This window comes from Rhamphochromis sp. 'chilingali', assembly GCF_963969265.1.
Source record: "Rhamphochromis sp. 'chilingali' genome assembly, chromosome: 6".
Taxonomy (NCBI): domain Eukaryota; kingdom Metazoa; phylum Chordata; class Actinopteri; order Cichliformes; family Cichlidae; genus Rhamphochromis; species Rhamphochromis sp. 'chilingali'.
Genome location: NC_137933.1, coordinates 16,084,785 through 16,098,255, shown reverse-complemented (window position 1 = coordinate 16,098,255; position 13,471 = coordinate 16,084,785). Strand labels below are relative to the sequence as shown.

At 41.0% G+C, this 13,471-nt stretch overlaps 1 protein-coding gene across 2 annotated transcripts; it reads right to left on the bottom strand.

The window, feature by feature from the left end:
- Positions 1-1,448: 1,448 nt before the first annotated feature.
- Positions 1,449-11,767, bottom strand: rbm26 (RNA binding motif protein 26). Of its 2 annotated transcripts, none has more exons than XM_080885417.1 (22): positions 11,263-11,767; positions 10,223-10,341; positions 9,994-10,112; positions 9,772-9,863; positions 9,402-9,661; positions 8,785-9,063; positions 8,419-8,661; positions 8,056-8,196; positions 7,805-7,945; positions 7,541-7,652; positions 7,176-7,332; positions 5,944-6,126; positions 5,368-5,469; positions 5,179-5,247; positions 4,989-5,093; positions 4,828-4,902; positions 4,477-4,644; positions 4,104-4,208; positions 3,733-3,936; positions 3,263-3,349; positions 2,990-3,103; positions 1,449-2,230 (listed from the first exon to the last, which is right to left on the bottom strand). In XM_080885417.1, exons 1-22 carry the CDS (start codon positions 11,319-11,321, stop codon positions 2,141-2,143), a joined length of 3,024 nt encoding a protein of 1,007 aa, XP_080741543.1. In that variant the 5' UTR covers positions 11,322-11,767; the 3' UTR covers positions 1,449-2,140. The 2 variants fall into 2 exon arrangements, with proteins under 2 accessions (XP_080741543.1, XP_080741544.1); XM_080885418.1 differs by having other exon boundaries at positions 7,541-7,649; positions 11,263-11,766.
- Positions 11,768-13,471: the final 1,704 nt, after the last annotated feature.

The following is a 13,471-nucleotide window of genomic DNA, read 5'->3' as shown; positions in this document are numbered from 1 at the left end:
GAATTACTGCCTGAAGTCTAGAACACATGGGCATCTCCAAATGTCTCACTTGAGATGTTCTGCTAGGCCTGCACAGTTGCAGTTACCTTCAGGCGCTGCTTGTTCGTGAGTGTTTTTGTCATCGGGTTTGTCTTCGCTAACTGTAAAGCATGTTCTTTTAAGTTGGGATCAGGTGACGATTTTTTTTCCTCCTACAGTATGTTTCAGGTGATTATCCATCTGCACTGTGAAGCACTGAAATGTGAGCAGAGGGTAAAGGCCTATGCACGCCACAGCTCATCCCACTAGTTCTATCAGCAGTTAGATCAATAAACAATAGTGACTTGATTCCACCAGCAGCCATACACACCCATGCAATAAAAATTGCCTTAGTTTATATGATAGATAATGTGGCATGGTTCTTGTATCATTTTTATCCATTTCATTTATCATGAAATAACAAGGAAACAGGACTCACCTGACCTTTAAACTGTTAACCAGTCAAGTGTCTAATTTTTTTTGTGCCTCTAAAAATGGATTTGTTACCTTAAAAGTTAACGTAATGCTTTGCTAAACCCCTAAATTAAAGCAGAATGTTATTCACTTTGTTTGATTCAAAGCCCACTGTGGAGGTACAGTGGCAGAACTACAAAAAATGTGTCAGCCCAAAAACTAACCAACCAAATTATACGACACTCTCTTATGGCCCACGTTGCTCAAAGACTTTTGGTATTGAGGCTCACCATGAACACTGCCATGGTTTAAATGGATACCTGCATTTGACTGCTACTATCAGTAACAGGCTCTTCATTTAACAAAAAGCACAAAAACCTCAAGTGGAACAGACGACTGCTCTGAAAGTTTTTTGGTACAAGAACAAAATCCAGAATTACACGTAAAGTCAACACTAAGCTATTACACAGATTCACAAGGCTGTTTCATCAAAATGATGCATCATTACAGAAAACAAAACTGTTACTTAATACTGTTGTGTTCAATTTTTAAACACAATTACTCCCGTTACAAACAGCACAGCAGTGTGCGATGTAAACAAAGTTCTGTCAAACTCGAACTTTTTGCATATATCTTAATGTCACACAATAATCAATCCCCAATTTATAAAATATTTCTGTATTTTAATACAGCATCACATTGAGCTTGGCACCAAATAAAGACTGATACAGTCGATACAACATGACAAGATTAGCGTAAAATGTTGACGCTTCTTAGAGAAGGATGTGTTGAAGCTGCAGCACACTGACAGCTCCTACAAAAAAAAAAAAAAAAAGATTGAATTTTAGATTGAATCAGTTTCCAAATGTTTTGGTTTTTTTGCAAAAACAGATATACAGCATGATGTCTGCCTTACCTTTATATGCCATTTGGTGCTACATGGCACTTACCAGTTCCAGTTAAAGCTGTTGAGTTTGTTTGGGGTTTTTTAGGAAGTTTGCTCTTAGGTGAAGATGAAGGTTTTTTTTGGTTTGTTGAAATGGTCTTTTTTCAGCTCTTTTTTTGGCTGCTTTTTTTTTTTTCCCCACTGCCAATTGTTTTGTTTTTTCTTTTGGGAAACGGGGGAGGGATTTTTTTTTTTTTGGCAGCATGTTTTAGACCATTTCAATTCTTTATTTTTTTGTACAATCCAAAGTAAAGCAAAGAACTTAGAAGCCAAGCTTTCATACAAATCAATTAAACTCATTCATAAAATATTTACACACAAGCGTTTAAACCAGTCAACCTAACACTATTCTGCAAAAGCTACTGTCATTGGTTTAAATTATAACACAGCTTTTTTTTTATTTTTAGGAACTCAAAAAAATGTGTCTTTCAGTGATCAGCTGTCATATGTCCCAACAAACTAATTGTATTCTGTGAACCCAAATATGAAAGAAAAAAAACAGTCTACATTAAGAGCAATAAAAAAAAAAAATCAGCACTGTTGCATCTGGTATACACAATGAAATTCATTAAACTTGTACATGGTTTTTCTGCCAGTTACAGCAATTCTAGGGGAAAAAAACACATCTAGCCAAAGTGAAATGTGTCTTGCTGATTTATAAGCAAGCATTGAAATCTTCTCTAAAGTTCCACTTGTCCTCCACACCAGTGTAACCACAGGAAGAAAAGAAAACAAACAAACAAAAAAACATCTGAGTGAGCCTCATCTGCGCCAGGGGCGAGGCTCGTTGTCGTCTTCTTCCTCATCGTCGTCCGCCAGCAGCGCATCATCGCTTAGAGACTCTTCTGGGTACTGATAGGACAGAAGAAAAGAAACTGAGATTACTACACGTGCTTAAAAAGTGCAGAAAACTCCACAACACATCTGTTTCTTTCTAAAAAGGTCCTAAGACAAACTAAATTCTCCATCTGAGAGTAATCAAGGTATGAGGGGCTGTGCGAATTTCACTGACCAGCACTGTTATTGTGGCTGATCAGTGTGATCAGCCACAATATTAAAACCACAAACAGATAAAGTGAATCAACAATGATCATCTAGTGAAAATGCAATACTCTGATGGGAAACCCTGGGCAGTCAGAAGCGTGACATCTACAACAACATTTTTTCATCCCCAGAAACGTCCAAAATGATGTCAGCTGGGCCGAGGAGTATGGAATGGAAGAAATCCTGATCCACAAATTGCCATTGCCATTGAATCTGTAGCCCAGTGCCATGATGGGTTAAGTATGGGAGAGTAGGGGTGATGGGATGCAATATTAAGCAGCTGGTTTTAATATTTTGGCTGATCAGTACAATCCTAGTACAGTTCCTGCATTGATGTGTAAGAGCTCCCCCTTGTGGCTGTTAAATACAAGAAACATATTTGATAAGTTTTACTGAGATGAGCACATCTAAAAAAGTCCTCACTAAAGAAAATATTTCCAAGTGGATTTAATAGCAGCATGAGGAAGAAATAAGTCTAATGCTCTCCTCGTGACTCACGTGTCAGAAAATCCCCCACACTGAATCAACAGTGCCAACACTAAGGCAAGGTGAGAAACATCCACAAACCTCATCTTCCTCAGGTTCTGCTTCGTCAGCATCCGCAGTAGTGAGAGTGGTGACAGGCTTATGCCAAGCCAGGCGCAAAGTCTGGTTATTAAATTTCACTCCGTGAAGAGCCGCCTGCAGGTGGACAACATAAAGCAGACAGAGGGGGGGCAGGTGTCAACATCAGGCTTAGCTGCTGGTCTTTGTGCCTTATCCTTGCTAATCCAAGGACGAGCCATAATGCAGAAAAAAATGAAACAGACATTTCACTGTTTGAATGTTAAAGTGCATCACCTGCTCTGCTTCCGCTCTCGTCTTGTACGTGATGACCGCGGACAGGTTACCCTCGTCAATCCGGCAATCTTCAATTTCTCCAAATTGCTACAGGATTGGGAAAGCAAAGCATTTTGGTCATTGAACAAACTAATACATCACAACAGTGAGGAAAATGTTCCTAACAAACCAGCAACGTGGCCTGCTGTTAACCTACAGTTGGTTAAAATGCAGAGGAAGCAGTGTAGACAGTGTTAAGCTCACTGGAAATTATGAATATGGAATATTTTTTACACCTTATATAACACAGCTATATACTAAACAGTGTCAATATTTTTAATATCTTCTCTTAAATGTATTATTATGATTATCTTTAGATGAGCACTGTATGCTCACCAAACGTAAAACTTTAACATCCTGTCATTTTACACTGTTACACAGCACAGTGGCTGCTATCAAATGTCTGTTTTTTCCGTTTTAGGTTCACTTACAGCAAAGTGTGGTAGCAAATCTATGCGGTCTGTGTCGTTGAAACCAGAAATTTTCAGCGCTCTTGGTCGATGATCCACGACTGCGTGCAGCGGCACACCTCTTCCTCGCCCCCTAGAGCCCCTTCCCCGAGCCCTGACGGCACCGCGGCCCCGAGGATGGACACCCCGGCCCCGCCCTGGTGACAGCAGCCCCCGTTTAGCTGCCTGAAAGAAAACAATCAGAGCACATCAGAACACAGCTGGAGTGGAGATTATGTTTCATCATTTGAAATTCCAAGAACAAGTCTGCCCTCAAGTGGCTACTGTGCAAGCAGCATTTTTATACATGGTTTCAAGCTTGCCCTCTTTCTTTTTTTTTTTAAATTCAATACCTCAATTTGCAGCTGGGTATATTTGATCTTCAACAGGGCTGTGTCCTCTCCAGCCTGAGTCTTCTTATACAGATCCAGCTGTGCATCCAGCAGTTCTTTCTGTGCCTGTGAGTGAAAGCAGATTTAATAAAAATAAATGCTGGCCATCAACTAGAATTTTAAATTAAAACAGAAAACAAGCAAATATATCAAGTGTGGGAGAATCTAACAGCAACAGCAAGTTACAACCATTTTCTGTGATATACTAGAAGAAAAAGGAGAGAAAAAACTCAATCACTGAAATCAAGATCAAATCAATAATAATCCATCAGGTTCTTATCAGTTGGCTTTTGTTTGACCATATCGGTGTATTTCTTCTTTTAGGTAGCACTACCTGGGCCTTGCTTTTTGCTATCCGCAGTGGGTTGCTGTTGCTTGAGATTAATTTTATCTCCTCTTGCAGTTTGGTGATGCTCTTTGTTAACATGTCCAAAGTTTCCATGATCTTGGCTTTATCCTCTGCCTTCATTGATTTGTTCTTCTCAAGTTTGGATATCAGGAGCTGCAGCAGACATAAGCAGAGAAATACAAGTTTAACATTTGCTGATGTCTCCATATTTGAATAATTACACTTGAGGTGAAAATAAATGTTAAAAAAAAAAACCATAATAATCTTACTCAAATCATCCAAATCTATGCAAATTAACACTGAGCAACAGAAGCCTTTATTCCTTCTGCATCTTACCTTTTGTGTCTCAATGTGCTTCTCCAATATTTCCTGCTTCTTCTTCCTCACATCTTGCTGCAGTTTTAGAGCTTCCTGTGTAATTAGAAATGGGGATAGGATACAGTTTTTTTGCTCGACTTATAAATCACTGCCCCTCCAAATTTCCATCCATTTCTCACCTGTTTCTTCTTCAAAGCTTCCTCTGAGGTCCTTTGTGCTGTCTTCAGGACAGCAGGATTGTACACAGTCTTTGTGAGTCCCATGGACGTTGAACACACCTGAAACTGAGAGAAAACAATTACATTTGCAAGAGAAGGAGAACATTTTAAAAGGGACGCAAAGACTTCTGAACACAGAGTGGAGACTTACTTTTTCAATTGGAGCTGCTGGTTTTGTACAGAAGCCTAGACGATCCTTCACTGACAGCTTAGTGGGATTCTGCACAAAAGGGGTGTGGGGAGGGGGTCAAAAAGGGGGGAAATGTTTATACAGACCTCGGGCAAATTTTGACAAGTACACGCAACAAAACACATCCTCAGCAAGACCGCCTACACACACCTGTGAGGCTGCACCGGATTCCTGACCGGGCCCTGAATTCTGGGGCAGCATGGGTCCCAGACGGTCTTTGACAGACTGCTTCAGGGAAGTGGCTGGAGGCTGCTGAAAAACAAAGACGGTGTACAATTGTGAAATGGAAGGCATTTTAGCGGATAAATAGGCTGTCCCTCTTCCAGATTCGCTGCATTTATTTTTTTAGACAGCAAAACAAGTTCTTTGTGCTGTACGTGCAGAAATGACAGGTATTACAGCCGCCGAGTTTTCTACATTGCAAAAAGAGAGCCAAGAGAAGACAATGTGGCACAGTGTCTAGTTCTTGCAAATTATCAAAAAATACCCTTAAAACAGGAAATACATTTCACACCTTAAAACATTAACATTGGCTGTGGTGTGTTCTTGTTTAAGCTGATTAAGTTAGAGGAACTTGTATTACTGTGAATCTGTAATCACAATGAATCCACTGGTTTGCAAGTGCCTCCTATTTTAAAGAAAATTAGAGGAAAAGCAGTTGCTTGTGTAAAGATAACAGTCTGCAAAAGCGTGTTATGAGAGACGGCTGACTTTAACAGTGGCTACCTGTGGCTGTAACTGCTGCTGTAACTGAGACTGGCCCTGGGCATCGTTTCCATCCTCACGAAACCAGTGTACCCTGATGAAACGGTTGTTGAGAACCGCCTCAGTGCTTTGCATGGCCCGCTTTGCCTCATCAGGAGAGGAAAACTGTATCAGTGCCCCCTCAGGGTCACTCTGGTAGGCCACCTGTAAAAACATTTAAAACCATTTTTAAAACAGACAGAGGACAACACATTACAATCTGAAAACCACGGTCACTCAAGGGGATAACAATGTGTGTGTGATGAGCTGTGGTCAGCTAAGTCACTCGCAAACATCAGCTTCACTCATGACACAGATTTATCTTCAGCTTTAGCTGAACTTACAGAAATATAGCAGCTTAAAGCCAATATCTGGATATTTGCCTTAACAGTAGCACATAGACACGATCAAAGTCAGTTTTCTTGCAAACAAACCTGATAACACAACGAGGGGCTTTATCGGACTCTGAAATTTTAACTCTTTACATCTTGAAAGCCTAGTAGGGCTTTCAAGATGTAGTGAGTGGTTTCCGTTATACTTCAGGCCTCCTTATAAAACAAAATAATTCGGTGTGCATTAGAAGTTAGCGAGGGTAGTTTCTGCCTATGCTGCTTCCAGGAAACGTCTTGATTGATATATACTGAGGTGTCAAAACTTGTCGTTAAGGGTAGAGGGGAAGTTATCAAAAGTCATCTTTATGAGATAAAGAGTTAATTCAACATTATTTGATTCCTAAACGGACACAAGAGCAGTTACATGGTGTTAGTTCCACCTGATCATCCCAAGAGTCATTATGTTTACCTTTTACTGTCCAATCCTTCAAAGCCTAAAACTACATCAATGTATTTTGTAAAAGAGTACGCAGTTGTTTTTGAAGATACCTTAGCAGTCAATCTCTTATTTTGACATGTGATATCTTTATTGATATTGCCTGTCAGATTTATGTTGGACCAGAGCTGTTGCAAATCATGTTACTCAAATAGCTTTATGGCATAATTTTATATTTTATTTCTAAAAGACAACCTAGAAGATTAATCTAAACCACTAGACAAACCATGTGTGACTCTTTAACCTTTTAATACCAGATCCATGCATGCATACTGTTCACACATCAATCACCAACTGAACAGCATATATGATTGCGCTATACTGTGGTTACACGTGTTAATAACCAACAACGATCAAAGCCGGGACATCCATATCCGGAAACTGACCTGCAGGTTGACGATGGTTCCAAACTTGCTGAAATGCTCGTTGAGTTTGCTGATGTTGTTGAGCTCGGGGGGAATTTGCCGAACAAGCAGCTTGGCGTTAGGAGTAAACTGAGCCCTTTTGTGGCTGCCCTGGTGGTTGGGTTTATTAAAGTTGATTCTGAGCAGAGAGGAGAAAATTAACCAATTCACATGTGTCAAATTATACCCCTCTTTACATGTGCTGTTGTGTGAATGTGTGTGTGAATGGGTGGATGACTGAATGTGTAAAGCGCTTTGGGGTCCTTAGGGACTAGTAAAACGCTATACAAATACAGGCCATTTACATACTATAGAAAAAATACAAACAAAAACAAAGTGTTTCTTACTTGTCAAACCAAGGTTTCTTGGTGGGCAGCCCTCCATCATGAGATGGAGCGGGTCTCTTCCTCGAATCAGATTCCATGACAATTCTCATACTGTTGTTGGGAATCTTGTCTGCTGGAACAAACACTGATAGGTTAATTTCTGAGACCAACACATGTGGCTCATAAAAGGAGAATACAAGTCTAGAGAAACACTTCTGATTGCAGTAGATGAAATGCACATATAACTGAGGACAGTCTTTTCAAAGTTCAAATGGTTTAAAATACCTCTGTGTGGCTGATCGACCTCCCCCATAGTGAGACCAATCAGGTTGGGTCTCTGGGCATTGACCCGGTGACGATAGATCTGCCTGGAAGTATTGGTGATGCTGGGGGCCTCGGGATTGTACACGTCTATGTCATAGTGATCTGATCAGCAGAGAGAGGATCATTTAGCTCATAAAATACTGGGGTAAAGTACAGCAACCAATTTATAAATCTAAAATTATATAGACTACATAAGAGATTAGAGACATTACCAGAGTTGAAGAGTGGCCTTGAGAGTGGTGGAAGCGAGGAGCGCATCCCAGAGGTGACAATGGTGGGAACGGAGCTGGTGATGGAATTGGGAGGACCATCCATGCCTGCTGGTTGCAGTGGAGGAAGAGGAGGGGGGGGACCTGTGCCAGATAAAGCAAGAGTTAACATCTTTGGTAGCCCTTTTCTGTAGCGATATATCACTTTGTAGTTTTAAGCATAAAGAATTTATTTGATGACTTAAAAAAGTCCCTAAACTTTAAAATTGCTTTAATGCTAATTCAACCTATTAGTACTTTTTAAAACCTTGAATCAAAGTGTCAGGAAAAAAGAGGAAATACAGCAATTATTATCTGAATCTCTACCTGCAATGGGTGGGAGGCTAGGTGGAAGGGCACCTGGAGGGGGCACAGGTGGCCGAAGGTTCACAGGTGGTGGGTTCATGAGAGGTGGTGGTGGTGGGAGGCCTGGGGGTGGTGGTGGCTCCACACCTGGAATTGGTGGAGGTTGGAAGGGCAACATACTGGGCAAATTGACATCCTCCACTACAACGGGATCACTTCCGTGATCGAAAGGACACAGATCCCCCTGCATGCAGAATCCCTTTTCTGCAAAAGGAAACAGAGCTATGTAGAACAAACAAATATACAACGTCCAAGAACAAAACAGAACACATTTAATATATTTTTATATACATATATATATATATATTTAATATCAGCTGTCCTTACCGTCATAGTCACGGCATCGATTTCTCTGTTGAGGGGGAGGCCCCCTGTTGAAAGGGACCCGATCCATAGGGTGCTCGGGATGGAAGTCTGACCAGCTCTCTGTGGTGTTGTTGCTGTGATGATGTGTGGGAGCAATGACTGTAATAGTGCTGCTCAGTGTTGGCACAGGGAAGTGTGAAGTGGTTGCAGTGGAGACAAGAGCAGCTGGGGTATATCCATCACCACTCTCTGACCTGTCCCCTCGTTCATGGTCATACTTCAACTTTCCAGAGTCTCGTTCTAGAGAGAAAAGAAAGGCCACATGGCTTTAAATCACTAACACATATACAAAAGTGACAAATCAGACCTGTGAATCAGGTACACCGTTTTTAGTTTGATCCTTTTTCTCTTTAACTGCTCAGCACTGGTAGATCATCATATACAGTGAACTATTCAGGAAATCCTATTGAATTCTTAAGATTGGGTAAATTCATACCAGAGGAAATACACACCTATACCAAACAAATACATCTCCAGGAAAAATAAGATGTTCTAAGATCTGTAATGAAGTTGGCATGTTCGCACATTAAAAAGAAAAATACTGATATTTTTACAACCTGAGTTAATCAGGTTCTTACCTCGACTTCTGCTTCTCGACCGAGTTCTACTGAGGGACCGGCTCCTGGTGCGATCTCGATCCCTGTCTCTTTCCCTGTCTCTGTCACGGTCTCGGATACGGTCTTTGCTCCAGCTCCTGCTTCGGCTACGACTACGACTGTAACTGCGGCTGCGCCCTCTTCTGCGATTGTAGCGTTCACGGTAAGAGTCCCTTCTCGGCGGGTTGCGATCATAATCCCTCTTCCTGGAGCGATCGTCTCGCTTACGGTCATCTCCTCTCCTGAAAATTTTTTTTTTTTTAAACAATGAGTGAAATGAGTGAAAGAAAAACACATGTTGACATGGTTTTTGTTTTGTTTTTTCTAAATGAGAACAGGCAAATGCACACACCTGCTGTCTCTGCTGTAGCGAGAACTTGATTGTGGGGGGCTGTGATTCACGCGTCGCAAAAATTTCTTGTCTCGTTCGTCTTCACGATTTGCCTGAACAAGAAAAAAAAGGTGCCTATTTAAACTGGTTGCTCATACTGTTTAGCAAGTGTGCATTTAACTGATGTTAATAATCTTTGGGTACTCAGGCTGTTTGAAATTCTTGACATTAAAAGAAGATAACCTCATCTTTCTTCTGCTCTTCTTTCTCAACTTTGATCACAGAGGGTGGCTGCTCAAGCTGTGGGAGGTAGCTTTTGTTGTTAACGGCTTCAAACAGCTTATCCACAAATGGCTGGGTTTCTGGAAAGAAAAAAAAAGTAATAGAATAATATTTTAAACCAGAGTCAAATAACATTCAGGATCACATGATAAAGGTAATGGGGCTTGGAAAATAAAGCTTTAATAATTACCTTTCTGAAGAAATACATCCAGCTGGTCTATACAAAGGGCTTTAAGTTCCTTTTCACTTTTGTCCTTCTTCACCAACGCAACAACATACTTGGCGAGCGCAGAAGGGTCTGCATCACAGCTGCAATCGTTAAGAAAGAAATCCATATAACACTTGAACAAGATTTCCTTTTAAAACCAGACAATTTGTCTGTGACAATACGTGTTGGGAGGACACAGTCGTTTATGAAAGCTGCAAAATGCAGGTGAGTTAACTAACTGTATCCACTGAATTTACAATACACCACAAAAGCAGGCAGTAGCTTTGCTGTTGTTGGTAGGAAATGTTATTGGTTCTGGCTCATTTAAAGCTTAAATAACATAAATAAATAACTGACTCAGTTAGTACTTTGTTTAGCTTTTCTTGTAAGTGATACCAGGAATTAAGAGTTAACAATATATTATTTGCAACTCTGTGCTGCCTTGATTTATTACATCTCCTTATTGTTCTTTATAAAGCTGCTTGGTTATGTGACGTGCATTTTTAATGTTGCTGAATCAAGTTTGGGGACACAGTGTGACAGTTTTGTTATTTAATCTGGTTATTTCTAGGCTGGCTGTACTGAGGAAAGCAGTTATATAATTATATATTTGACCAGTGGTATTTTGCACATGCAGCAGAGTTTAAGCAAAAGGGACTTAGTACTGTTTCGTATATTAAGGACACTTTTTCGTAGACTAAGAATGTTCTAATCATGTATCTTATATTACAGGACATGGTTAACCACCATATTATCACCACATTATTACCATGTAACAGCTTTTCCTCTCCCTTACCCTTTTAAAGGCGCAACACATTATGTTTACTCGGAGTACATTTTAATTTGGCAACTTTTTTCACAACCAAAATTAATTTTTACTTCAGTAAAATGTCAATAAAGCAACGGGACCTTTACTGGAGCAAAATTTACTCTTTCAAGCCCCCATTCATTTAAGTAGTTTGTGTAACTCCGACTAAACTAAATTTACTAAAGCCTTTTGGCTAATGGCTAACCATACTTACATGGGCTCGAGGGTTTCAGACAGCCATGTTTTCAAGGCATCGAGGTTTTCAATGATCATCTTAGATCCAAAGGAGCCTTTCCTCGACCACCGCCACAGTTAAAGCTAATCGGGGCTGATGCTGTTTATCTGTGTAAAAGCACAGCTGACATTAGCTGGTGAAACTAGCAGCTTCAGTGGACAGACTGTGATGCTAAACGTGACGTTAGCTTGACTGCCGCGTTAACGCAGCGTAACGTTGGCTGGGCTAGCACACGTCTTTCCAGGCCCCGAGCGTGCTGCACAATCCCGCCACCCTTCTGCTGTGTTTATTATCGAAACGCCGGTGGTGGAGGGAGGTCTGTTGCCTCTCAACGCTGAAGCTGCTAACTCTGAAGTTTACAAACGATTTCAGTTCGATGAATTAAATAGCATCCGCGCTTAAATTGCTATTTCGTCCCCTCTCACTAGTGGTTACTATGCCATGAATACTATTTACTTCCGGTTGAACTCTCGTTGGAAAAATTCTCGAAAAATCGCGAGAGGGCAACTCTGGGAGCCGTGTCCGTCGATGTAAAAAGTGCGAAATTTCTGCTCATTTAACCGCTGTTTTTTGTTTTCAGTGTGTCCCAAACGAAAGAAATATGCAATTTATTATTATTATTCCAAGCTCAACTTCCTTGCCTGTGGTTCACTTTCACAACATAGACAATAACAAGTTTCCACTTACTTCACTCTGCACCTCCCCACCCCTGCATATTTATATTGCACATGTGGTCCACTAGACTCGAGGGTAGGTGCTGTGTCCCTTCACTCTCTTCTCCTCCTCCATGCCCTACTGTGTGTGTGGAGTGATGGGGGTGTGTTTGTGCTTCGTCTTTCTGCTCCTACTTTTTCCACACAAGGTCCCAACATTGTTTGACTACAAGCACCTACACCTGTCCCCTACAATATTCCTATACATTTTTCCCTTCAGTACAGGAAGGCTAGACTCTTTGACAAAGTAAAACCTCCTAATTAGAGTCTGACAGTCAGTTTGAAAATGAGGAGGAGAATGGCTATAAGATGGCTGTAACACAGTTGCTAACAAGGGGAGGGAGAAATGTGGATAAAAATGGTGAACCGGAATGCCCTCCTTCCCCGAGCATCGAGGCACACCACATTGCTCCCAGTGTTGCACAACCAAGGCCAAGACAAATAGCATTTAGCCTTGTGCAAGACATCACGTCTGATTTTGTGCTTTTCATCTTTGATGCCATACAGAAATTAATCCACATCAGTAAATATACGCTGATCTAAGTTATCTTCCAGATTCTAGATCTTAGATGGACGGGAACACACAGTATACAGGCATCAGATCCAAGATTGACAGGAAGCTGGTTAGTTTAGTTTCCGTTCAATTCAACGAAGTAAACATTAATCAGGATCAAAAACCTTGCTTACTTGTTCAAGATTAACATGATTGTTTCCAGGTCATTTACTTTTTTTGTTTTGTTTTGGGAGGGGGGGGGGGGGGGGGGTTCTCCACCTGTCCCGTTTGGTTCTTTTGCCATCAGAATTGTTGCCTGAAGTCCAAGAAAGATGCTCAACAGATTTACTATGCCAAGTGGACCATATTGGTCCATTTGATTGACCTTTGTTATTTATTTGATTTGATTTTCAGTTGTTACACATGGGACAGACATGACTGGGGGAAAGGAAAGGGAGAAAGAAAGAGAGGGAGGGAGGGAAAGAAAAAAGATGTGGGGGCAAAAAATACACACACACACACACACACACACACACACATATATATATATATATATATATATACGCGCACACACATATATACGTAAGATTGACAGAGCACAGTGTGCTTTGAGGTAGCAGCCAAGAAAAGTGTAGTTTGTGTCTGTGAACACCGTGTGTACACCTGTGAGCATGAGCGCGCTTGTATTCAAAAGGTTTCTTCATGTAACGACCTGCCAGAGGGAGTGGGGAGCCATAGCCCCGTCCCCCAGGGCATGAAGCAGGTATGGAGGAGATCCAGACTCCAGACATCCAGAGACCACCAGAGTGCAAGAGTCCAAGGAAGACCAACGGAGGGGAAACCGTGAAAGAGCTGAGGAGAGCCCCAGACAAGGGGTCCAGGTCATTTACTAACAATAAGAAATTCTAGATTTCAATCAAAGCATTCATTTTAATCTGTTATTCAAAATCAGTATTTCTAAATCTATTGCCAGGGCTTGTTT

Excerpts from the sequence above, each read along its gene's own strand:
- rbm26 (XM_080885417.1), bottom strand. The coding sequence starts at position 11,321 with ATGATCATTGAAAACCTCGATGCCTTGAAAACATGGCTGTCTGAAACC. Across the intron at positions 10,342-11,262 it reads TCTGAAACCCTCGAGCCCAT|CTGTGATGCAGACCCTTCTG; the intron begins GTAAGTATGGTT and ends TAACGATTGCAG. Across the intron at positions 9,662-9,771 it reads CGCTACAGCAGAGACAGCAG|GAGAGGAGATGACCGTAAGC; the intron begins GTGTGTGCATTT and ends AAAAATTTTCAG.